Source organism: Eretmochelys imbricata, chromosome 12, assembly GCF_965152235.1.
Source record: "Eretmochelys imbricata isolate rEreImb1 chromosome 12, rEreImb1.hap1, whole genome shotgun sequence".
In the NCBI taxonomy this organism is placed as follows: Eukaryota; Metazoa; Chordata; order Testudines; family Cheloniidae; genus Eretmochelys; species Eretmochelys imbricata.
In genome coordinates this window covers 26248267-26274952 of record NC_135583.1, presented here as the reverse complement: position 1 = coordinate 26274952, position 26686 = coordinate 26248267, and the positions used below count along the sequence as shown (strand labels likewise).

The 26686-nt window shown below is 41.0% G+C and overlaps 2 protein-coding genes and 1 long non-coding RNA gene across 8 annotated transcripts in view; 1 reads left to right on the top strand and 2 right to left on the bottom strand.

Moving 5' to 3' along the window:
• Positions 1-7441, bottom strand: part of LOC144272893 (uncharacterized) — a 51822-nt gene extending 44381 nt beyond the window's left edge. Inside the window, exons 1-4 of one of the 2 annotated variants that reach the window (XR_013347691.1) lie at positions 7356-7441; positions 6348-6592; positions 5318-5453; positions 1841-1973 (exon numbers count right to left, since the gene is read on the bottom strand). This is a non-coding gene — a long non-coding RNA (uncharacterized LOC144272893). Of the gene's footprint in view, positions 1-1840; positions 1974-5317; positions 5454-6347; positions 6593-7355 lie in introns of those variants that run through there. The other variant, XR_013347692.1, reaches the window with a different exon arrangement.
• A 150-nt stretch (positions 7442-7591) lies between these two features.
• LOC144273056 (uncharacterized) lies at positions 7592-15796 on the top strand. Its single transcript, XM_077831532.1, has 2 exons — positions 7592-8016; positions 11951-15796. Exons 1-2 carry the CDS (start codon positions 7684-7686, stop codon positions 13490-13492), a joined length of 1875 nt encoding a protein of 624 aa, XP_077687658.1. The 5' UTR covers positions 7592-7683; the 3' UTR covers positions 13493-15796.
• A 3230-nt stretch (positions 15797-19026) lies between these two features.
• Positions 19027-26686, bottom strand: part of TK2 (thymidine kinase 2) — a 32770-nt gene continuing 25110 nt past the window's right edge. For 3 of the 5 annotated variants that reach the window (XM_077831537.1, XM_077831536.1, XM_077831538.1), the window contains 4 exons: positions 24763-24851; positions 24245-24324; positions 22383-22463; positions 19028-21938 (listed from right to left, as the gene is read on the bottom strand). In XM_077831537.1, the coding sequence (XP_077687663.1) occupies positions 21840-21938; positions 22383-22463; positions 24245-24324; positions 24763-24851 (349 nt within the window). In that variant the 3' untranslated portion in view covers positions 19028-21839. Of the gene's footprint in view, positions 21939-22382; positions 22464-24244; positions 24325-24762; positions 24852-26686 lie in introns of all 5 variants that reach the window. The other 2 variants (XM_077831534.1, XM_077831535.1) reach the window with 2 other exon arrangements.

Sequence of the window (26686 nt, the reverse complement as noted above, 5' to 3'; positions counted from 1 at the left end):
CTCTCATTTTGATCAAGGCGGTGGTGAGAATGACAGATTTGTATTTTGTCAAGTGAGGGAAATGTTACCAGTGCTAAAACTGTAGCTATCTAATCAAACTCTCTGTTCATACACTAGAGTTAAAACATTCTTAGTACTGTAATCTGGATTACAGGTAGCAGGATTGTTCACAAATAGCTGTCTGCTCCCCCTTGTGGTGTATTGTTTTATAAAATAAACTCATCTGTTTATCATACTATGTAGACATCACTCAAAGGGCCCAATCCATCAAAAATATGTCCAGCTTCTTTGTCAGAGAGGAACACAGAAGCCAACTAGAACATCATCTTCCATACTCATGTTCAGCATAGAAGCCAGGCACATATTTCTGCTGGTTTGAGGCTTAACAATGATTTATTGTTTATATGTTTTAAGTAAAAAAAATACTACTAACAATAGTGTAGTACTTCTATAAGTAATTTAGCACTGAGTGCACAAGTATGTTATCTTGTCATATACTTACTATAAAGAAATACTTGCTTTCTGAACAGTGACCAATGAAAAAGTGCTTCTTTTAGTAAATAGTATTTAATTGTTGGGTTTTTTAAAATTTCCTCCAAATTAGAATTAGAAGTAAAAGTACGTTATTAATTGTACTAAGTAACTTTGCAATTAGTATTTCACTGAAATGACTTGCAGGAGTGACTTTTTAAAAACTGGTTGGTAATTGTTTTTAAACATGTGAAAGCTAACATTACTGCGGAAATAGTTGGACAAGTCTGAATGGAAGTGACCCAGATACTATTCAGGACAGAGAATACCATTAACAGAGGTTTGTATGCAACTATAACCTCTCTCCAGTAGATTTTTACTACCACCGCCAGAGTAAGAAGAGTTGACTATAGTTCTTTTTAATTATGTAATAGAGAAATCTAATTTCTTAGAGAACACAGGACTATTTAAAGGTCCAATCTAACCCCTACTTACTAACCCCTACCTACTGAAGTCAACAGGATTCTTTCTCCAGAGTTTAATGGGAGTTGGGTTAGAGAACTATATCCTGCTATCAGGTTTTGCCCCAGACACTCTCTTAACTTCAAAGGGTGCCCAGTGGGCAGGCTGAGTGCAGGACATGGCCTTTTGTTTATCTCGTTATTGTCAGGAAAAACAGTGTGGACACAATGTTTCTTGCTGTTACCATTGGCACATGTCTGTATTCATCTCCTTTATTCGGGGTATTTTTAGTATACTGACCTTTGCAGACTGAACTTTTAGTAAAGAACATACATGTAAATCATAGAACTCCTGTGCTTTTTGTTGCATCTGTACTGATTTGGGACTGCTCATTTTCTTCTTTAGTTGTCTGCCAGTTGACGAGGTTAATTCAGGGCAAGATTATGGCTCACCCTACACACCCTCTGTGGGAACTAAGCGGGAGAAGCCTATCCTTGGGCTACTCACACTGTCAGAGCACGGGGGAGCGCAGCTTCCATGGAGTCACTCCTCCTTCTGCACAGTTGGGAGGGGAGCGTGGGCAAAGCTTTGATTCTATTTCCCTACCCGCAATGTACTGGCCAAGGTTGCAGATTACTTCACTGTGCATGAGGACAAAGTGTGGAATAAAACAGATTATGTAGGATACATTTTGATATCTCTATGTGAGGCAGCAAAGTAGTTCTACATGCTCATGACTAGAACATTTTCATTTGCCCATATGCCAAGTTGCTTACTGTCAAATTATTTAAAAGGTGTCTTTCTCTTAGCTCACCTACAAACAGGTTAGGGCATCAGTGATGTACATGCTCAGAACTGCTTGCATGACATTTCCCAATAAATTTCTCCTTACACGTTTATCAGGTCAACTTTATTGATAGCAATGCTCTGTGTTAACCAATGTTCTAGTTCTTAGAGGTGATGAATGAAGAAATAGATCCTAATGAAGAATACATGCAGGTGTAAACATCCCAGTCCCAGTCTACCCTTCTGGAAAAGTCCTAGAATGTAACAGAAAATTATAAACTTGCTATAGCCTTTTTTTTTTTTTAAGACAAACCATTCCATAACATTTAATAGAGAATTATATCCCTGCTTTAGAATTCTAGAGTACGGTTTAAAACACCCACAGACAGGACAGGAACCTTTGATAAATTTTACAGGACTTTCCCAGAAGGCCAACAATAGAACAATTTACAAGAACCTCTTGCCATCCCAGCTATGCCTTCAAAGCACAGATGTCAAGCCAGTCACCTTACAATTGTTGATTTTTTCTTTTTTTTTTTTTGCTATTTGTGGTAAAGTGCCAGCTATGTGCTAGACACAGAGGTACATTACTCATTATACAACACGTGGCAATCCACTCTGCATAGGGATTCATCAGCCGTCCCAGTTCTCAAGAGGTAAGAGGCCAGAATGGGAACAAATGGGCTGGGAGGAATGAAAAATATAAAAAAAATCTGAAGAGGGAAAAAATCTCATATGTTATTGTAGAGGTGAAATTTAAATTCCCTTTATTCTGGTAGAGTTTCCAGTCAGATAACAGCATGTTGACTAGTTTATAATGGAAAAAATGCATGTCACTACTTCCTGGCCTCTGAATTAGCAATTGTTTCTGTCAGGAACTAATAGCAGCTGGAGTTTCCTTTCCAAATTCTGGGTGCCCTATCTATATCCTTTAGAAAACACAGGAAATAGACATTTACTTAATTCAGGTTGCTTCTATGACCAAACTAAGAACTAAACAGTTTTTCGTGGTGTTTTATACCACAGCCACCAAACTTTCCTTGCATATGGTTTTCAGCACCATAGTATCTCAGCGCCTTGCCACCATTAATGGATTTTATTCTCGCAATGCCCCTGTGAGGTACGGAAGTATTAACCCATTTCACAGATAGAGCACTAAGGCATAGGCCTTGTCGACACTATACAGTTTTGTCAGCTTTTGTAGACAAAACCGTGGAGGAGTACACGCTGAAACTCTCCTCCCGCCAATGTAACGCCCCTGCTATGCCGACATAATAAAACTACCTCAACGGGAGGAGTAGGGCTATGTCGGTGTAGTTAGGGTGACGCAGTGTCTATGTAGACACTGCTGTCCTTCCATCGGCTGTTGGCTGTCATTCTTGTCAATTCCACGGCTCTGCTGGAGCTGTGAATTTGACAAAAAGGCCGGTTCCTGGGCTGCTGCCCAGTCTCTGCTCCAAGCCAGGCTGCCATCCAGGCTCCAGGCTTGGGCTGCTTCCAAGGCTTCTGGATCAGCGTGCCCTACTGGGAGTCCTGTGTCCCCCAGAGTCTTGGCTCCCTGCTCCCTGCTGGGAGCACGGCAGCTAACCAGACTCCCAGAGCTGATCTCCCCACTGGAGGCAAGAAGCCTTGGGAGGCTTCCCCTGTGCTTCCGGCTGGAAGCATGGAGGCAAAAAGCCCTGAGGTCAACTGGGCTCCAAGTGGGGAACAGCGTGGAGCTGCAAGCCCTGGCTTTCAGCCCCCCATGCTGCCCCTTTTCAGTCAGTGGAAGTGCTCCTGGTGAGGAGGTGCACCACCAACAGACAGAGGGTAGTGTGGACATCAATGCCATGGCTGTAGGTCGACATAACTTTGTAGTGTAGACATAGCCTAAATTTAGTCACTTGCGATTGGCGAGACAGGAAGTCTGTTTCTGAGTCAGAAATTGAACCAAAGTCTCCCAAATCGCAGCCCAATGTCCTGTCCACTAAGCCACCTTTCCTAGCCTTACAGAGAACAGATCAAAGTTCAGACACTTACTACTTGACTTTGCTGTTCTAGAGGCATCTCGCTTCCTCGTATGCCTGAGCATGAGTTAGTTTTTCAGTATATACAGCAATAGGCATCTCTCATACAGCAACATCAAACTCTACATCCCAGCCCAATTTCAGACAGGTCCATTTTGGTGTAAGCATTCTCACCTCACCATAGAGAGACAGAACTTGCAGGAGTGATGAAAAGGCACATTGGCTTTCAGTGTTCAGTATGGCCAGAGATAAGGATGGTATTTAAGGGTGTCTGGAGTGAGCTGACAATTTGCTCCCAGCTCACTTTTAGGACCTGATTCCCCCCCTGCTTTACACTAGTTTTACTTCTGTATAAATCCATAAAGCCATTGATTTTAATAGCATACCTCTGCTGGCAGAGACTGGCCTGATGAAGTAAAAGAATCAGGCCTGCAGGGCCAGATTCACAAAGGGACTTAGCTGCCTCTGACATTCTCAATATCACCACTCAGCTGTCGCCTAACCCTGTAGGGACCTAAGTGTCTGCCAGTGGGCATGCACAGAGCCACTATGTCCCGATGCCACCGCACAGCCAAGCAGCGTAGAGCCCTTGCTCATGTAGGGAACTCCCCTACCTCTCTTCCCATCAGGGCCCAATTCTGTAGGTGTTCTCGGAGCACACCTACAGGATCAGGCCCCGTACAAAAGACAGCCAAGTGCAAGGAAGTCGAGAATTGTGTGCCTAGATGTCCCTGGAATAGCCAATAGCCCAGCGGTCAGGGCACTCACCAGGGATGTAGGAAACCCAAGTTCAAATTCCTATGTACCTTTGTGAATTAGTCTCCAGGTTCAGTTCAGCTCTGGTGTAGGTGGGCACAATACCTCTTGGATTCCATAGGAATTGTGCTTGCTTATGCATGAGCTGAATTTGGTCCTCAGAATCATCATGCTTTCTCTGTTGGAACTACTGACCAGGTTTTTGCTTAGTTGCAGTCTTTGGAATATAAATATTACAGTAATCACCCCAGCAGTGACAAGCACTTGTTTACCGATATATTTCGGATGAGCTCTCTCTACTCTTTTGCTCTGAATGAATCCAATAAATTCAAGGTGGAGAGGCACTTTTTGCCAGGTTAGATGCCAACAAAGATGAAGCAATGAAAGATCCCTGTAAAACCAAGATCATTGTGTCACAGCTTTGCTCCCAACAAGATATTTTATGTTGGTGAGAGGTTAAAGCCAGATTTATTTCTGTGTCACAAACTGTAAAAGAAACAGAGGAAAGAGCAAAGCATGGACTGTGCAACAAACTCTTTCATATGCTTTTGTTTAAAAAAAAAAGTGTGTATCTAATGGGAGCCTGTTTGGCTTAAGGAATTGTAAATGGACTATTGCACCTTGCACAGCTAAGTCACTGGCACAAACCCGTGCCATGTTGTCAGTGAGAGCTGGCATCAACCAAGTACCATCTTGTGTTTTGAAGTGGTGGTCTCAGAAATGTTTTTGGAGGCCAGATTTCTAAGCCTTTGGAACAATCTCCCAAAAGAAAGGGTAGAAATCCCATCCCTGGAGACATTTAAAGAGACAACAGTAGAAAATATATTTCAGCTCACCTCAGCATAATGGTGGGGGAATGAGCAGAAACATGGATGCTGGGCCCCAGCTTGGGTCAGTAGCTGTCTGCATGTGGTGATGGTGCAGCTGAGCTGCCTATAGGCTCCAGCGGTGCCACGTCTCTGACTTCTGGGGCTAAGAGAGGGGGCATTGAAATAGTGCAGCAGCTGGCCAGATGGCCTCATTCGGACATGTCCTTATTACTGGCTAAAGCAGCAATTTCCATAGAGCAATTATCCATGCACGATTTCTACATAAGAAATTCCCAATGACATTTCACTTGGAATGATTATCAAGGCACATGTTTCTAGGAAGCCTGAGAAGTCAGATTCAAAACTGGTTCAATTGCAATAGAGCACAGCTGTCTTGTGCATGAGAAGAGGGAGCAGCAAATGACTGTGTTTATGTGAATCTGGGATTTGGCACAAAATTAATCAAGGGAAACCATTTATTCAAAGGGATTAACAAGAAAATGGTGTTTAAAAAGGAATAGCTATATTGTAACTGGGATAATCTATTGTGAGTGATGCCATTAAGAATTTATGGAGCCAAATTCAGACCTGGAATCAGCAGGTGCAGTTCCAAGGCCATCCCTGCAGTGAGGCTGGATTACACTATCTCTGATTTGGTCTTAATATAAATGGCAGTCCTAGAAGACCAATAAAAGAATAGGGAGAGCAGACATTAACAGATGGGAGAAGACTGGCACAAACACTGTGCTGGCCAAAGACAAGGAGCCCCAAATCCAGATTCCAAATGCAAACATCACTGAATTTGGGGAGTGTTTTGATCCAGATCTGAACGAGTCTTCTAGGTGTTGCATCCAAAATCCAGATTACAAAACTGCCCCACCAAAGAGGATGGGAGGGAGAAGGGAATCCTAAATCGAGACACTGCTCACATTCGAATCTTGGCAATGTAGAGGCAGAGTAAAATAAACTGAATATAATGTCAAAATAAATAGCACAAGGAATATGCTGCATTATTCATAATCCTATTTCATTCAGACCCTCCAGTCTTTAAATGTACCTAAAGCTGCTGCAGAGTCTCTCTTCTGCTGCTTAAACCCAGGGCATCCTGTAGAATGAAGGTCTAGCTTGGCATGGAAATCATGTGACCTTGCTCAGACATTTCCACTGAGTTGGGGACAGGCCCAGCACCTTCTTGCTATGGCATTTTGGACCTGGATATTTAGTCTTCCCTATCAGGCTTGATGGCACCTCTTCCCAGTTGGTGTGACCAGTTAGATTTAATACAGCAATTGGTTCATGTTCCTGTTGGGAATAAAAGTAAACAGTGAAGGGAGGTTTCTAATGCAGGAGCTGCTTTCCTGACATAAAGGATGAAAAATAAAATGAATAAATAAAGGCAACAGAGAACTTTACCCTTCCTGCTGCAAACTACTCAATATTTTGTGGGCTGTGCTAATGCCATGGTCCAGACCACTTGCATCCCGCCCCGGCCATCCAATCCTGCACCAAATAAAGTCAACAGGAGTTTTGCCTGCAGCAATGGCTCAAAATGCTGGAGACTCACTGCTGCAAACTGTATTCCTCTGAACTATCTGCATTACTGTAGAATACTGCAGTGTTCAGAAGGGAAAATTGCAACAGCTTTAGGGTTGCTAATTTTGGTTGGACATATTCCTGGAGGGTTTTGTCACAGGCCAATCAGTCTTTAACTAAAGAGTAATCTTTAATTCCTGGAGACCCCAGGACAATCGCCAACTGTAGCTGCAGGCATCTTATTGACTGGAGGGCTGAACAAACTATGATTATGAATAATGCAGCCTACTCCTTGCGCTGTTTATCATAGAATATCAGGGTTGGAAGAGACCTCAGGAGGTCATCTAGTCCAACCCCCTGCTCAAAGCAAGACCAATCCCCAATTTTTGCCCCAGATCCCTAAATGGCCCCCTCAAGGACTGAACTCACAACCCTGGGTTTAGCAGGCCAATGCTCAAATCACTGAGTTATCCCTCACCCCGCCCCCCCATTACTGTGTCATTACATTCCGTTTGTTTTACTGTGGCCCTACATTTCCAGGAGTAGTCCGTTATTGCAAGTAATCACCAGGAGGCTGCTGTAGGCACAGATGGTGAACAGCCGGAGAGCAGGTTTCACTTTTGCTTTGGACTTGTGTTTTTACTTCCTGATTCCACAAGAGCTGTCCTTGTAACTTGAGCCTTGACTGACACACAGTGTGACCACTTACTTCTTAGCAGTGCCACCGAGAAGCCAATAACGGATTAGACAGAAAAAACTCAGCAAAGGTAAAGCAGGATAGCAACTTCCTCATTTACAATCCCATAACCGTGCTTGAAATTTAAAGAACTCTATTTGCTAGTGTGGCACTCCTGCACACTATGAAGGAGCTGAAAGCAGCAGCACCAGCCAAACAAGACATTTTAAGGGACTACCTTGCATACTATGGCACAAAGTGGTGGGAAGGAAAACTTTTGATCTGCAACGAGACAACGATAAAAGCAAAAGCTAAACACTTCCTGGAGTCTGGTGCGTGCCCTGCTGAGAGATTTAGCAGGTTTGGCTTCTACAGCATTGCAGAGAATTGTTTAAAGATGAAAAAGCAACAAGGAGGCAATGTTTTCAAAAGCCTGATCCAAGCTTTCGAGTTCCTAGAGCTGCTCTGCATCAACCTGTTCCTCTCTCCTTGGAGAAAAGAAATAAAGTCGCTGAAGGTAAGATATTAGATGAAAACAGTAGCATAGCAACAGGATCAGAAAGCTATAAATCAAATCCGCAGGGTAGTGCTTTATTCCCAGTGTACTGCACCTTTAATGAAATTAGTGATTTACAGCTTGATCCAAAGTCCCCTGAAGTCAAGGGGAAATTTTCTATTTATTTCAGTGGTCTTTCAAGCAGGCCCATTATGTGCAAGGGATAAAATTTTTAAAAGTGCCTAAGGATATGTCTGTATACCAGCTGACTTGGGCATGTGGGCTTGGGCTGCATGGGGCCATAAAATTACAGTGTAGATGTTCCAGCTTGGGCTGGAGCCCAAGATCTGGGACCCTCCCTCCTTGGGGAGTCCCACAGCGCAGGCTCCAGCCAGATCCCAGATGTCTAGGCTATAATTTTATAGCCTGAGTCCCATGTGCCCAAGTCAGATGACATGGGCCAGCTGCTGGTGTTTTATTGCATGCAGACCTAGGTGACTTAAGGCCAGATTTTCAAAGGTAGTTGCTTAAAGATGCAGCTAGGTGCCTTGTCAGATTTTAAAAAGGACCTGAGCAGGTTAGGCATTTAGCCTTTTGGGAACTAGGTGCTTTTTAAAATCCAAGTGGGTGCATAGCTGCATCTTTAGGTGACTAAATATCTTTGAAAATATGGTCCTTAGGAGCCCAAGACTTTCAATGAGACTTCAACAAAGTGCCTAAGTCACTTTGGAAAATAAGTTTTAGGTGCGTTTGAAAATGTTGCTTATGTAGCCTGCCTTCCTAGAAGGGAGCCGCATGCTTTGCACTATTCACAGTAAAAAGAAAAGGAGGACTTGTGGCTACAGCTCATGAAAGCTTATGCTCAGATAAACTGGTTAGTCTCTAAGGTGCCACAAGTCCTCCTTTTCTTTTTGCGGATACAGACTAACACGGCTGCTACTCCGAAAACTATTCACAGTGTTATACTGGTGAGCAAAAGCTATGTGCCGTCTCTTCATTCTCGTCTTTGTGAATGGAGTGTTTGTACTTTGCATGTCACAGCCACATTGCAGTAATGTTCTAACGTAGAAAGCATAAACATTAAAACAAGCTACACTAACATTATAGCTCTTCCTTGGCTATTTTTAATGCAAATTGGGTTCTCTACAGATCAGACAAAAGGAAGCAATTTTACATAATGTCATCATTCTAAAAGTGTGGGTCCCAGAGCATGAGCTGTGAAATGCCATTTAAGCCCTGCATGGTTGCCAGTTTGGATTCATTCTAATGCTCAAATAAATATCACACAAGACAAATCAGTGCACAGACACGGGGGGCGTGGCATGGTGTGTGAGCCAGCCCCACAGCCAGAGCTAGGAGGGGGCTGGAGGAAGGATGCGGAGGGGCGTGAGCCCTGTGTAGGGCGTGAGCCACAGTTTCCAGCAGTTCTGTGCCCTATACAGGGCTTGCTTACTCAGTTCCCTGCTCATTCCACCTGCTGCCATCCTTACTGTGCAGACACAGGGCTGATCCATGGAAGGTGATGATTTGGGGATTGGCCCTTCTTTGAGCAGGGGGTTGGACTAGATGACCTCCTGAGGTCTCTTCCAACCCTGATATTCTGTGATTCTATGGGCAGAGTCAAACAGTACCAGAAGAAGTGGGAACTATCAACCGCGGAATCCACAGTGATGGCCTGGCCTAACTTTGCTAAGCAGAAAGGCTTTTAGCACGTCTTTTTTGACGGTCACACCCTTGATTGTGGATTAATTACACAGCCTACAGACTATGCCCCTCCCCCACCCCCCATAACCCGTTGCTCATCTGTCCATATTGTTCTCCAGGCAAATATATAACAAACTATCAAAAGACAGGAGATAAGGAAAAGCTAAACAAAGAGAAAGGTAAATGCCACCCTGAGGGAACGGAAACTTTTGATGAAGGACAAAAGAGTCTGAGGAATATGGAGCCTGCAGCAGACCAGAGTAAAATGATACAGACAGTATCCTCTGCAAGCCTGTTGCACAGGAGTTTGCTTGACCAGAGCGACTATTACAGCTACCTAATACTATGATCTTTGAACAGCCCTTCAAAACACTTGTCACAATTTTGAGTCACCACCTCAGCACCTTGGAGCTCTTTGTTATAGCTTTAGACTAGGTTCAGGGGAACATGTGGGAAATCTAGTGTTCCAACACCAAGGGAAGCTCCAGAAACAGAGAAGCTGGTATATTCATACAACTCTATTAAATGAACCCAACAATGGCATTATAATTTGTATTAACATAGCCCCTCACAGCCCCAGGCATGAATCTGGAGTCCACTGTGCCAGGCAGCATGCAAAGGCAGAACAAACAAAAAAAACAGCCCCTTCCCCAAGCAGTTTACAATCTGAGTAGAAGGCAGGAGACAGGCAGATACAGGTAATGGAAAGGATTATCAATAATGTTTACATGTAAGGCTTTAAACCAAGATTTTTCCAAAGTAACTACTGATTTTGGGTGCCCAACTTGGCACACTTAAAAGAGGCCTGATTTCCAGAAAGCGCTGAGCATCCTGTGATGCTTTCTCAGAGCACCCAGAACTGTAAGCCACTGGGTTATCCCTCTGCCTCAGCAAGAGGGCTTTGCTGAAGTTTAACTGTGTGTCAGCTCCCTGCCACATCCATCTGTCCGCCTTACCAGCAAATGCCTCAAGACTCTGCCAGTCTTAACCTGGACTTGCAGGGAACATTCAGTAAACCCTCTGCAAGTTCCTCTGCAGTACCCTGCCCCTATCACTGCAGAGTCTCCGAAATTACCAAAGTTTGCTGCCTCCAAAGAGACAGTGCACACAACAGCTTGTTAGTTTTGCTGAGGACCCATGCTTTACTGTAACACACAGCACTGAGATGACTTTATGGTAAAACCAAAAATAAGTTTATTGCTAAAGAACAGAGATTTAAGTGATAGTAAGCAGAGACAATAGAAACTAAAAATTGGTACAGGTAAACCATAAATAAATTACACTTTCTGGTGTCTAAAACTTAACATATTACAAGCCTGGTATAAGGCAATTTCTCACTCACAGTCAGTTCTCTGTGTCCTCAATCCACCTGGCTGCAAAATACACCTTGCACAGATTCCAGAAGTGCTGGCCCTTTTGTCCCTTAAGGGATGGATAATCGCAATGTCTTTTTCCCCTTCCTTATAACTCAGAAAATCTTTGAAATGTATTTTTTTGAAAAGTAACCCCATACAAAGTGCTTCCCTGCTGCTTGTTCCGCAGGGTGCAGAGCATGTCCCCTTTTTGTCCTCTTGTTAATTAGCTCTTTCTGGTGGGTTGATTACTTTGTTTACCTTAGAGGCAAATACACTTTCATTGTCTCTAGCTTACAGAGATAGACTCAGGCAGATGGGCAAATCCATATTCCTTTGCATAAGACAAGCCTGTTTTTCCACTCTACTCAGATTGTTTGGTCTGAACATATTTTAGGCCAGATCAAGGCTGTGAAAAATCCACACCCCTGAGCGACATAGTTATACTAACCTAACACCCACCCACCCCCATGTAGACAGCGCTGCGTCGATGGGAGAGCTTCAGTGTTCAAGGGGGTTCCATTTTTTAAATTGAAAAAGATTTTGCTCTTGAATGGAACACAAGAAAAGGTGGCTGGTAGTTCTTCTACTCTCCTAGTCTGACCACGAAGATCTTCTGCTGCTGCCACTGTCCTTTTCAATTAGTGAGGTAACGGGCCATATCTTCAGCTGGTGGAAATTAGCATAGCTCCACTGAAGTTATCGCACTTGAGCAAAGCAATAATTTTCAGGAGGCTGCCAATAATGCTGGTATAAAACCTCAAAATTCAAAACTCGGTGATGCAAGTTTGGGGAAATAGTTGTTAAAAAATTAAATAGTTATGAACTTGTTTAAAAAGCCCCTTCCCCTGCATGATTTCCCTCAATGCCCATCTTAATGTTTTTTTTTTTTTCCCCAGACGTTTACAGGTAATTTTGTCTACTCTGTTCAATCAGTGCTCCCAGAAAACATAGTAAAAACAGTACTGGAGAAAATAGGTTACATTGCAACAACGGCAACAGAGTATTCACTTGTCAGAAAGATAAATGAGGAGGAAACAAAAGAGACTGCATTTGAAATATTTCTTGCAAGAATCGAGTGTGAATCCATCCTTGAAATGATAAACGAAGTGCAACACAGTGATTTGGGGGACATCCTACAGAGGAGAGCACAAATGCATTGGTATCATGAAGAGAACAAGGACAGAGAGAGTCAACCCTTCCAGAGAGAGGACTCTGAAAATCTGGGAAACAAAGAAAATAATGAGATTTCCTCATGCCTTAGTGCTCAACAGAAGTCCTCAACAAAGAGTGAGAAATCCTTTGAAACTGCTGGAAATAGTAAGATCAAAGATGAATCCCATTTTAAACCTGCTGCTGCTATGCCTCAGTTACCATCTGCTCAGTCCACTAGCAGGCTTCAAGCACACCAAAGGCAAGTCAGTGAGTCAGCACACTCTCATGGCAAATGCTCAGATAGCGAAGACTTCTTGAACAAATACAGTGACATTGTCATAGGACAAAAGCCTATCTTCAGTGAGAATTCTTCTCAGAAAGCGTTCGAAGAGAAGTTAAGAGGCGATCAGAGTGAAGAATGCGTTTTGGTGATCTCAACACCATTGACAGCAAACGAAGTTGGCCCCAAACCGCTCTCACCAGGTGCAAGCGGCCCACAAGCCTTTGCAATATTTACTGACGCTACTCCTGAAAGCAGAAATGCCCTTGATAAATACAGAGCCCAAGAGGTCCCTGAAGAAACCATCGAAGCAAAAATCAGTGATGCCATGAATTGCATAGGCAACCCCACAAATCCTGCAGATCAACCCCAGGAGCTGAAGCCCCCGTCCCGTGGCAACACAGTTGTTACAGAATGTAATTTAACCAGAGAAGACAAAGTTTGTGAAGTGTCTTTATCTTTTAGCAAACTAAAAATCCAGGAAGCCAGTGATGAAGAGCTTATGTATCCAGTAGAGGAAACTGCACAACCTGAGTGTATAATGAATGTAAATACAAGTGATAAAGACTCCAGAGAATGCAATCACTCCAAGATGAAATATACATATCCAGCTAGGGTTCAGACAACAAATAAAGCAACTTTCAGTGTTGCTCAGTCTTCCTCAAACCTACTTGGTAATGCCAGTGGGGGCCCCGAGTGTCCTACCACTGGCTCAGATAACAAGAGACTATTAATGGATATGCCTGGTACACATGCAACTTCAGAGGGTTTCAGATATATCAGAGAGCCACCTAATCTCACTTACATCCCTCCCAGAAGTATTTATGTTCCACCTTCAGGCCCTAGCGCCACCACTGTGAATTGTAGGAAGAGCCACTTACAGCCTGAAGGAGGCTTGCTTGAGTCCTCTTCATCTACAGACAAAGGAAAGTTTGAGACTCACACTTCAAACATGAATGAAACTAACCAAGAGGACTATGTATTTATCATGAAGGATGGTGAATAATGAATGCCAGGCCCGTATGATTCTGCCAATGCTCTTCACTGTTGGTCTACAACATACATGTATTTCCAGGCTGGTCTTGGTCCTCTCTTGAGCAAAGATTCGTCATACCAAAGCACGTGCTGCTTTTGGGTAGTGAAGAAAGGGTCCATTAGAGTCTGTTCTAACTATTTGTCTTCGGTGATCAGACTGATACTCAGGTGCTCAGCCTTGAATGCTCACCTATCTTTAACTTGTGTGTATTAAAAATGAGGATAAATTCACAAATGTATTTGAGATGATGTATAAGTTAGACACCAGGGCCTGCTGTATTTGGCTTCTGACAGATTTTTCAAATGCATATACTGCCACTTTTTCCTCTTTCTCTCTCAAACAAGTTATTGTTGCAGCAAGGCAGCAAATTTACCTCAAAGAATGAAATAAAGTCTAAAATGGTGTGCAATGGGAAAAATAGAAAAACGTTTCCAAATTAAGATTCACTGTTTATAGCCTCTCCCGTGCCACGTTAAAATTACGTTTGAAGCGCATCTCCAGTTGCTCATAACATTTCAGTGAAGTTAACGTTTGAGATAATATTCCTTTTGCTTGTTCTCAGTCCTAAGATTGATTTAGAAAGTTTGGTAAAATTCTGTTTGGACGTTCAGAAAAAAAACACCAGAGGTAAAACACACTCTGCTAATGTATTTTTGCATTAGAATAATCCTGTGGGTCTTCTAAATATACTTGATTCTATACAATTATAGGTTTTGATACTTGCCTCTGTTTGCTACCACCAAATACCACCAAAAAAATTGTTTTTTCTTAGGCCCCAGTTCTGAAATTCGACTCTCTGACACAAACCCTTTATATCTGTACAAAATCCTTTTGAACTCAATGGTGCTTAGCACAGGAAAAGGGACTTTCCTCATGAATCAGATGGCTGGCTTGGGGCCTTAATGAGGACTAGTGCCTTTAACCAATATGACAAAAATTGTTATTAATGAAGTTATAACCATTTGAAAACTACATGCTTCTATTGCACTATACACTGTTTTCTACTAACTTTTTAGCAATATAATGAAGTTCCATACTCCAGCTATGCTCCCATGTACATATACACCAAGATTTTCAAAAATACATGCTAAAGTTAGAACCAAAGGTAGGCTCCTAAATAAGTAGCCTGAGTGCTGACCAGCCACTGACTTCAATGGGAGTTGTTTTTGGTCACTTATTCAGAAGTACTCTATTGTCAAACTTAAGCATTCAAAAATCATGAGTCAGGCCCATATGAATAATGGAATTTTTTTGGTATATATGTTTCAGTTTCTTGCCTTGTCTTCTCGGTTTTGATTCCTTAGGGTTCACATTTCCAGTTTTTTCTCCATGAGGGCTAGAAACACACTTTAAACACCCCTTACCCTAGCCCCCCCAAAAAAAAAGACAAAAAAGAAAGTTGAGATTCTTACTTAATCACATAACTTCAGGGGCTGTGATTTAAGAAAAACACCAACTATTGGGAATATTGCAACAAAATAACAAGAACTGGCAACTTTGTGAGACTAACTTTAGGTTCCTTATATGGAAAATCTTGGCTATTAAGTGTAAATACAAACATGTGCCTGAAGCAGTATGCAACTATTACCTTTATTTGAATTGTTGTTCATTTAGATACACGTGCTGTTCTCTGATAGTGCATGTTCACACAGTACATTTGACTGCTGAAAGTATCGTTTCAAAAATAGTGCTTGGTATAAAGTAGAACAACAGAAATGTATTCTAATGCTAAGCTCAATATATTGTTCAGAAATCTTAAGCAATCTCCTCCTTAGCAAAAGGTATTATAATGTAGATATTTCCAATACCAATTCTTTCCTAGAGTTGCTTATTTGTATATAGAGAAATATTTGCTGATCATTTATTCAAGTTCTTTATAATGTCACCATCTGGATTGTAAAACTGTATTTCTGTGCCAAGAGAAAGAAAAACAGGATTCTTACGGGGTGAATGAAAGAGTGGGCTAGCAGGAAAGTTGAGGAACTCAAACAGGGAAAGCTCTGTACTTTGAAAAAGTCATTGGAGAATCCCTGCAATGAAGCTGTTAGTCTTAACAGTATAGCGTGTGTAAAACACTGACTCCATTGAAGTCAATGATAGGATTGCTCCTGAGTTCTGAGGGAAGTTTACATTACACACATATGCACACAGGAATATCTGTTTTTATGTTTTCCAAGTCCACGTTCATGTTCCTGCTAAACTTCGTTTTGTGTATTGTGTTTTTATAAGATGCATTCCCCCCCGGGGATTATTAAAGTTCCTCTTCTGTTTTAAGCTTTGTGTCTAGCAAAAGTTATTAAGGGAGCTCTGACTGGGAAGTTGCAAAAACCATCCTTACCACACATGAGGATATGTACTGTAGACACACAGGGTACATCTGCACAGCAGCTGGGAGCAGGCTTCAGCCTGAATAGACAGACCTGGATAGACCTAAATGTTGTGGCATGGCCTGGGGCTTGGGCTCTTAAGCCTTGGGGGTTGCAACATCCACAAAGATATTTTTAGCATGCTACTTTAGGCCCTGCTAGCAGAAGTCTGTCTATCTGAGCTGGGAGACTTGGTGTTAGCTGCGGTGTAGAGATATCCAGAGAGGTGTATGGATAATGCTGCTGGAAGAGAGTAGGTCTGAGCGGGCCAGGTTGGCGAAGGGAGATGACTGTGATAAAGCCAATAGAAAACTTAAATTACATTTGGAAAAAGAGGCAAGACTTAAAGAAGTCCAAACAGAAAGCATAAAAGAAGGGTTGCCTCAACTCAATGACAGCAGCCGCACTTCACGCAGCCCCAGAACACTACATTGAGTCACCAAATCATAGAATTGAATTTGCTTCAATAATAAAACTAAATTTAAACCCATTTTGAACACATACCTCAATTACACATAATCAGGGTGGATAAAAATCATTTTTTTTATGAGATTTTATTTAAATGGGATTTTTTTTTTGATAAAAAGCTTTTTGAGGGGAAAAAAACCTATCTAAAGATAGTTTTAATTAAGACACATTATAGCTCAAAAATATCTCATCATGGAATAGGGATTATAAATTCTAATTCTATAGTATGAGACAATATATTCATGTAATGCTTAAGAAAAGCATTGTAAATGTGTTCCAATAGTTCATGGATTAGGGACCCAATCTTATGGGGTTCCACAAGCTTCTGGAATATAGATTATTTGGGTTAATCTTTCTCTCTACTCAATGGGACTCAGTGCTCAGTCTTGAAGATACCATCAGAAATGCTTAGTTTTGCAGTTCTCAAACTTTGGATTTGTGTCTCCAGAGGTAACATGCTTGTTAAATTATTTAAATAAATAATATACAGAGGTGAGAAATAACAGACCTCAATCCTATTGTCCCTCTGCAAATTTGTGTACACAGTCAATCCCTTACCTCTCTTTAAAAGTGCAAAGTTTCAAAAAGTTCAACGAATAGAAGATTGTTGGGGGCAGAATAGATCTGGAGAAGAAGTCTGGAGATAAATGTGAGAAGCAAGGGACATATGCTTGTTTTGTTAAATTATATGTTTGTTGTTGAAGAAAAAAAATCCAGAATACTTAATGTTGTTGTTTTAGTTAAATAAAACAATTTAAATGTCTGTCTGGTGATGTTCTCCTCCTGATACAGCATGGCAAGAAAAGCCTCCAAATATTAATGATCAACCTGTTGAATTGGAGATTGTTCACCTCCCAATGACTTCAAAAATAGTTGTTTCAATTACCTTTGGTAAATGAAATAACCAAACATTCATTCATTTTCTGATATAGCTGTAGAACTAATCTGAAAAGTTTTTGAAATAAATCAATGTAAAGATGTATAGTGTGTACCTTCTAAAAATGAAATCTACATCTATCTCTGAGTTGTGAAGAATATGTATTAAGGTTATAACAACCAACAAGAATGCACTTTTATGTAGAAATCCATGATTAAATTGAGTCTTCCTGATTAGTGATTTAAATCAAATCCTCCCTGCACATAATCCAGCAGATCTAAAATGGCCATATTTTGAGATTTGAACATTTAATGACATTTGTGTGATTTGGGGGATAAGCCACATTTTTATATAGGCCTTGAACTGTGTGCCATTTGTGTGCATTCAACTTCATGTGTATTCTCTCTGCACCTGTGGAAACTCTGAGATGGTCAAGTAGCAGCTACACAGACAGCACAGACCGGACAGAGGCAGTCTGTAATTCTATTTTATAAATGGACAGAAAGAGAGGGAATGCCTGGGGCAGGGGACATGGGGTCATGTCCATCCACCCCCCCGCCAATTTCTACCAGGGCTTTTATGCACTGCCCTGAACCCCGCTGCATACCACCAGAACCTTTACATCAGAAGTTTTCAAACTATGGGGCATGCCCCCTATGGGGGCACAGAAGACCATTCCGGGGGAAAGCAGCAGCTCAGGCTTCAGTCCCGTATGGCAGGGCTCAGGGAGGGAGTGCCACCTCCACCCCTCTCTCGTCTATTTTTGTCTGGGTGGGTGGTGGAGGGCCCAACCAAAAACTGTAACTCGGAGTGCGGACGGGGGGGGGGGACCTCAGCTTAAAAAGTTTGAAAACCTCTGCTTTAAATTGTGCCCCCTACTATCAACAGTTATGCATCATCTCTGGCCAGAAACTGGGGACAGACAGCAAGGGTGGTTTCTAAAGGGCCAAGCAATTTACGATCCTATCAGCTAGTGTGCTCCTGCCTACAAGTTCTAATGAATGCTGCACCTCTCTTTGCTTAGTTAAATTACATCACAGTCAGCAACTGAACTTAGCCGATGGCAATACAATGCACATCTCTCTTGCTAAAGGGAGTCGCTTTGTTTTGGTAAAGTATGTGTGTAGCTTTCTGGGAGCAGCTGACTTTAATTGTGCTACAGCTGGCACTGACTGTCTGTAGATTCAATGGGGATTTACTTACTGATTGGATCTCTTTTGGTCACAAATTTAAGTCCCAGGCTCTTCCCAAAGCCACCTGCTACACAGAGCTAGCCCCTTTGAATGGCTCCACTTCCGTGCCCTGGATTACAACCGTTCTCTTTTGATCACTACAGAAGCAGATCTTAGGCTGTAGAATCGGGTAGTTGGTGATACTACTCACTCACTCACACACGCTCTCCCTCTGGGTGGTTTGAGCGAGTCATTTTTTTCCCCCTTAACATTCATATCACACCCATGACCCTGCACTGTTTAGAATTCAGGGTGCTGAAGAAGCATAAGTTAGCTTTAGAACAAATGTTCTTGAAAAGGCAAGAACCAAGAAAATTGAATTTCGGTGCAGAGAAGATTAAAACGCATTAAGCAAAGACAATAGGTGAACACTAAATTATAATTTGTTTAGGGATAGTAAGCACAGGTTTAGAAAGCAGGAGATTATGAAACAAATTGTTTGAGGAAGAAACAAAAAACAATTGACAGGGATTTAAAAGAGCTTGGGGTACTGTCTGATAGAGATATTTAGGCTTCCGGTGCTCCAGTGAGTCAGTTTTTATAAACACAAAAAAAGCAGTTCCTAAAACACACTACTCTGATTGGCAGAGTAACCACCACCCCTTTGAGCAAATAACCGAAACAATGCCATTCTGCTGAAATATTTTAATTTACACAGTGAATTTGGAATCAAGACTGAAAGGAGTAAAAATCTGCCTGCTCACTAAAGGGCTTCTGTTAAGGAAAAATATATATAATTAATTGGACATTTCAAATATATGGGACAATCTCCAAGGAGTTCGCTGTTTTTGGTCTCTCTTAGGGTATGCCCAGCTTGTGTGTTTTCAGTGAGCATTGAAACAGGATTACTTTTTTCCCTCTATGTTTAAAAACTTTGATTAATATACTTAAGCAGTTAGAAATGTTGGATCTTATTGTTCAGCTAGAGTATTAAAGCTTTAGAACAGAACCACTGAACATAGGCACTGCATTCACATGCTTTAGAAAATTAATTTAGTGTTGCACTCAGAAACAATTGCTGCACAACTACCAGCATTAGATTGTATAAACAGTGAACAAAAATCTTGTTTGATGTAAAAATATATATATATATAGAGAGAAGCAATTAGCAGGGTGTGATGGAGTGTTCTCCTCACCCCACAGGTTTAAGGTAGTTGGGAAGGAGTTAATTAACCTCACAGCTACACCTGGGGGAGAATTAGGCTGGAGAGGTGAGCCCTAATGCCTCTAGTCATTTTCTGGATGTTAGAGAGGGAAGGAAGGAAATGCAGGGAGAAAGCAGAAACCCGAGGGGATTCAGGCCCAGAAGGAAGGGTTTATCCAAAAGGGTGGTGGAGTGAAAGCCTGGGAGAGATAATGTAGGAAACAGCAGCAAGATTTAAAATAGTACAGACCTTAGCATTTGAGTAGAGACTCTCTTGAGTAAGAACCTGGAGTAAAGGGTGAGCCCGGGTTCCTCTACCAGCCACTGGGGAAATGGCACTGGTACTATCTGGGTAGTGATGGAGAAAACTGCTGGAGACAGTTTTCTATGGAACGACTTTGATACCCCAGAAATGGGAAAACACATAGTGACCTGACTGCAGGAACAAGCCATGAAGGGAGAGCACCTGGAGTCAGAGAGACAGCAGGGCGTGCAAATAAGCATGTGACGGACCTGGAAAGAGCTAATCCCCAGAGCAGCCAGGAGGAGGTGCCCTAGTAGTGAGTGGACCTCATGACACAGGGCCTCCTCTCTTAGCAGCAGTCCAATTCAAGTAGAAACTGAATAAATAAAGGACTACAATGAAACTATAAATTAACTACGCACGACTACAATGAAAACTAAAGATACACCTTTGTGTAGTATCTGATTATTATTCTTAACCAAATGAAGTACACATAACAGAATTCTGTATTTGAAAGTTACTATCCTCTGTGTTTCTAACACATTATAGACATTGATCACTGCATATTTAAATTTACAAAAACATCTTAGCTGAGATATACACGGAGCTAGTTTTAAGACTATACAGTTATGACACATGCCCAGTGAAGTAAATGCTTTTTTTTGCTATGTTGTTTTAAGCAGAGGTGTTTCTGGAAGCATTTCTAATGTTGCTGGCACTAGTTCAAACAACCCAAACTTTTATAGAATGAACAAAGAATCATCCCTTCCAATTTAAAGAGAAAATAAAGTGAAATTAGTCTTAAGACCGCTCCGTTAAAAATGCCAACTTGAAGACAGCACTTGAGAGGGTAAATAATAAGTCATCTATAAAAACATCACAGAGCAGTTTAAGAAATAAAGTGAGAATTTAACTTTCACTAGATGTTCTCTGCTCTCTTCTTGATGTCTGCAGCCAGGAGAAGCTGTGATTAAGGGATGACCCTATGTACCGCCCTCTCACATGTTCTTAAACTTACACATGATGCAAACATCTACTAGAACATAATAAAAAAGTTTAAGATATCAAATAATCAGTGTCAGAATTACTACCCTATTTCAATGCGTAATGAGAAAAATTCTGTCACATGATACAAAAAGTTTTAGGGACAGATTTTCAAAAAAGAGATTTTCATTTGGAGTCAGATTGAGACTCTCTCTCTTATTGAGAGCAGCTAAATGCTGAACTCTTCTGAAAATCTGGGCCAGAGAGCCTTAGACCCCAAATTCTTATAAAGCCTGGGTAACTTTATGTACCTGAGCTGTTCCATTTAATTCAATAGGACTATTCAGATGCATAAGTATTTGCAGGATTGGGACTGGATTCTGATCTCATTTAAATCAGAAATGACTCCAGTAAAGCCAATGAAGTTACATTGGTGCAAGTGAGATTAGAATCAGGTCCAAAATTAAGAAATGAACTGTTTAGTTTTCCTATTTTAAGTGCAATTAATGATATTTTGTGAAAATGGTGGTTGAGAACAGTAGCATAATTAGTTATTTCATTGCTTTTCCATTTAAAATTGTTACAAAATTGGACTGAACTTGTTCACTTACTGACTACATAAGCTTGACTTATTCACCGCCTTCTAATTACATGAGAGGACATATATGGGGCTGTTTGGAGTGAACGAAAACACATTATCATGAGAAAATGCAATATCAGAAAGGTATTTATACAATGCAGAAGTGAAGTAGGGAAATGAGATACAGCAGCTTCCTGTCAGAGGTAGTTGGAGATCAGTAAAGCTGCACTGGAACTTAAAAGTGCAAGAAGCTGAAGGTAAACAGGATATGGCCTGTTTGTGGCCTTTTCCTAGCTAAAGTCATTGACACTTTACAAGACAAAATCTCAACCAAAAGACCACATCCTAAAAATTTTTGGGAATGTCGATCAGAATTCCCCTGATGGACATGTTTTTTAAAGCATGACCATAAAACTGGATTTCTACAGACAGTGTTGCATATTGTATGGGGTTAATATTCGGTCCCGACTTTCTTCATACTTTTCTATCATTTTCTGCATGTCATTGTCAGCCTGAATCACCTAGAAAACAAGAAAATGAAAATTAGAACAAGAGGCCCTATAAAAATCTGTATATTCTTTCCCAAAATCATTCATTTTGCTAGCATTTGAAAAGCAAGAAATACTACCCCTACGTCCCAAAATGCACTCGGTCAATTTGTTTTCAGTGCAGGGTTTGGGATGGGTTTTTACAAGCAATGGGTCAGATTCTGCAAACACTTACAGACAAGCATAATGCTTACTCCTGTAAATAGCCCCTTGGGTGATGAAGTAAGGGTCATTTACAAGATCAAACTCTAATGCTGTATCCTACTGAGAGTCATGAACACTTCTTGAAAATTTTCTTCTCCAAATCATATTAGAAAAATAGATTTTGCCTTTACAACTAAAGTGATATTTGAGAATTGAAATTTTCTCTGTGTGCCCGCGTGCTTACCTGGTTACAATTGATAAATATATACTTACGAGCACTGGAGAAGGAACTCTAAACAGTGTTTGTTTTATAAGCCACTCCTCGTAGAGCTGATGGATAGCTTCTAAATATTCCTATAAAAAGCCATTCAAAACAAAGGTTTACAGAGGTGAAACACATACTGCGGTTTCTGTACTTATATTTTTCAAAGTAAACCAAATCAGCTAAGAGGTCAATGACTTCAACCAACTGTGTATAAATAAGAAAGCTACCATCAAACACTTGATACTAAAATCCAGGTTTCAGACATGGTTTGACAAATAAGGCAAGTTCTTGTTATGCATTACATTGTGACTACAGAATGCAGTGCATCAGAAACTTTCACCCAACATTTCATTTGACTGAAGTCCGAGACTTTAAAGGCCAAAAGGGACCACTGTGATCATCTAGTCCGACATTCTGTATAGCACAGGCAAGAGCTTTCCCGAAATAATTCCTATAAAGCATTTCTTTTATTCCCCTAGCTCCAGTTCACCATCCGAGTTCCACGAGCACCATCATTCCCATTGGATACCAGTGCCGCTTCACGGTGAACCCACGCAGACGGGGCAAGTGGAATCTTTTCATTTCTTCCTACTGAAAATGGCTACAATTTATCCCTGGTGTTAGGATTTAACCTACGCTGGATCTAACCCATTGAGTCAATGGGAGTGGAGAGCTCTCAGCACCTGGCAGGATCAAGACCTTTGTTTTAATTCCCATGGGAGGAGTCTGACTTAAACCTTACCTAGAGATGAATACCACAAACAGAAGAGGAAAGGACAAAAGGCAAAACTGAAATGAACACGGACTTCAGAGCTGCTTTTTATGTGGATATGTTTTTTCTACGTTCCCAGTTGATTTTCTTTTATTTCCACTCATGTCCTTTAAAAGCATTTTTGCTTGTCCACAGCTATTAGATTTTCATGGAGAGGACTTAACCTTTTTCATTCACTATAGGTTTTTTCCTCTGTAACAGAGAAAGACACTGCCAAGTGCAACACATGATGTCTCTTCAAAGCCACTATAGTAAAATACCACCTAGGGCTTATTCACCTAGGGGACATTTCACATAGCTCAGGATTTAGCTCTTGGCTTTTATCTCACCATACATGTTCAACCTGCCCAACTGCTCTTACTAAATCACCTTACAATAGAGGCACTTTAATAACAGGCAGCACATTCCTTCTATTACCCCATTTATTCCTGGCTTAGGGATTCATTAAAAAAGATCTGTTTGAGGAAGAGCCTTCACATAAACCATTGTTTAGGATATGCAGTAATCTAATTGTACAACTTATTTTTATTAAGTTCCTGTATCACTGCATGCTTGATTTTTCAAACAGTGCCTTCTTTTGGGACACAGGGAAACACCTGCAAGGGCATTTTTGAAACCCATAACACCTCTGCAGACAGCTGATGAAGTTTGCACATGTAAATTCTATCGCCCGCATGCACAGGGGCTCATACTCAAGAAGTGCAGGCAGACATCCTCTGAAAATTTTGGTGGTGGATTTCTCTTTCTTTCCCAGGTTCACTGAATTGTATTGTACTCACCTACCAACATGCAGAATTCGGGGTAGTCACTGTCCAAAATTATTTTGATTTTTAAATAAATAAGGATTAACTTGTCTCTACTAGACTATAAAGCTACAATGAACCCTACTCACCTCCTCCTAATAATAAATTGCACCCATCAGTGGAAACAGGTGGATTACGTTGTGGCAAGGCCCTGACTTTTATTAACAGACTAGGGGATAAGATTTTATATTTAGAGGTAGAGGAGCTACACATTAAAAGCTATGAAGATACAAACTCATGATGTCCTGATAGGCATCTTGAGCCTCTGCTCTACTATGATGGAAGATTTCCTTACCATAGCAATGATCTTTTCCTCTTCTCTGCATCTATTCTTTAATCTCTCATAACAAGTTTCAGGAGAAGTCTGTAGATAAACTGCCATTAACAAAACATTGAAATGGTTATTTTAAAGGGTCAGGTTTGAAAGCAACATAGAGCAGAAATCTTCTCCACAACCAACAGAAAAGCAATCTATGGTAGGCATTTCTGACATGAATATCAGCCACAAACGTCCAGTGGCTCCACTGCTGGCCAGTCTGTCAGACACGTGTGGATTTGCTCTGGGAGGAAGGTAGCCATCTCCAAACGTCATGGATATATAGAGATGAAGTATGGCTATGTAACAACAGCACCAAATGTTCCAAAGGCATGACTGCTGTTTAAACATGTACACTAGAAGGTATTTCTTATGTTACAGAAATTTAGGGCACAGGAAATAGAAATAGGAAAACATCATTTTCTCTCCTTTTTCATAATGCATTACAAAATACTCACTTTAAAATGGGACCAGTGTCAGAGAAGAACATGTTTTACCTATCAAATCAACCGAAACATCAGTGTTCTTCACGATCCATTCAAACCATTCTGTTAGCACTACGTAATCCACTTTTGGCATTCTCCCACTGCAACAATCAATAAGAAAATGATTTTTTATTACCTCTTTTGCTACAAAATCATACAGTGTACAACAGAAGGCCCCATTCTGATCTCACAAATGATTCGCACCAGTATATCTTTGGCCTCACTAGAATTACTCCTGATTTACACCAGTATAAGTGTAATACCCATAGTGCCTCTAGTCACACAGAAATATTGTTCATGGGTCAGACATAAGAACAACGTGTTTAAAAATGAAATACTGCCTAACATAACCCTCAGTTTTAACAGTTTTTGTAACAAAAATTAGTATTTTATACTATTTCACAAAAACACAGTTACTTGGTGAACTAAGTAGAAAAATGTTACAACATCAATATCTATACTGTAAATACAGTAAATTAGCATCAATTATATTTCAAACATTTTTCACAGTGGGACTGTTATGAATGTATTTAAACTGTTGCATGCCATGCTACCATGAATGTTTGATTGACTAAGCAACATGGACAATTTGTTACAGTTGCCAAAAGAAAGAGCAAGAATAATAATGGCATAATGTAAATTAGACTTTCCTTTCCATGTGAGAAGTATTTATTAGGATAAAGGATTGTTGAAATATTCAGGAAAGTTAAGTTGAGCTCTGCATTCATCATACAGAATAAGCAATATTATAGACAACTATCCCAAAATGATCCCCTGTGGGTCTGGGGACACAATAGGCCCACTGCTCCTCCTGCATGTCATAAGAGGCAACTAAAAGGGGGTTGCCTGAAGGGATGGGCTCCGCCAGGTTAGAAATTTGCCCAAGACACACCATATGATGAGCAATTCAACCATATCCATACCGCACTGGTTGTAACCCGGGTTAATAATGACCGTGCCATCCGTCTCCCACCAGGGCGGACATGACAAGTATACTACTGGTGTAACCCCAACAAAGAGGATCCATGGAAGAGATAATATTACCATAACCCCATGGACAAACAGGAAGGTTGAAAGAACTCACGTACGAAATGGAACAATACACCTGGCACCGCCTAGAAATCTCTGAGGTCAGATAGAAGAACTTTGGAGAGGCACTAATGGAAGGCCATGTACTCTATTACAGGGGAGAGGACAAACATGTCAACAACACAGGATTTCTTGTGCATAAAGATACCAAGAATTCAGTATTAGGATGCCGCCCAATATCCAGCAGGCTTATTTCCATCCATTTAAAGGCAGTACCGTTTAATATCACAGTGGTAGAAGTCTACGCTCCTTCAACAGACTATGATGATGAGCAAATTTAAGATTTTTACAATCAGCTCCAAGACATTATCAATAAGGTACACGAGAAAGATATCCTGATTGTACAGGGAGATTGGAATGCTAAAGTGAGTACTGATGCACAGGCGGATTGGCGAGTTTATTGTGGCCCTTTCTGTAATGCAATAACCAATGAGAGAGGATTGAGACTTTTGGAGTTTGCAAGCTATAACAATCTGGTTCTTGCAAACAGATTAGGAGCACATAAAGCATCCAGATAATCAATGTGGTCTACATCACAGCCAAATTGACAACATCATGGTGAAAAAACTATTCTGTTCTGGAATTAAGAGAGCTAAAATATGGAGCTTCCCCAGTACCAATACTGAAAGTGATCAGGACCTTGTAATGCTAAACTTTTAGCTACGGCTATGGAAAATTATTAGGCCAAAGTTCACCAGAACCAAGGTTTGACTTAGAAAGACTCAGAGACCGAAACATTGCAGAGTCATTCCAAGCAAGGATCGGCAGAAAATTTGCCCCACTGCTTGCTCTAGAGGAAGACGTAGAAACAATGACTAACAATTTCAACGCTGTAATGAATGAGGCA

What these genes read in the sequence shown, in the direction of transcription:
- LOC144273056 (XM_077831532.1), top strand. Translation starts at nt 7,684, where the DNA reads ATGAAGGAGCTGAAAGCAGCAGCACCAGCCAAACAAGACATTTTAAGG. An exon ending in AAGAAATAAAGTCGCTGAAG is followed by an intron (nt 8,017 to 11,950) that starts GTAAGATATTAG and finishes TTTTTTCCCCAG; the next exon opens with ACGTTTACAGGTAATTTTGT.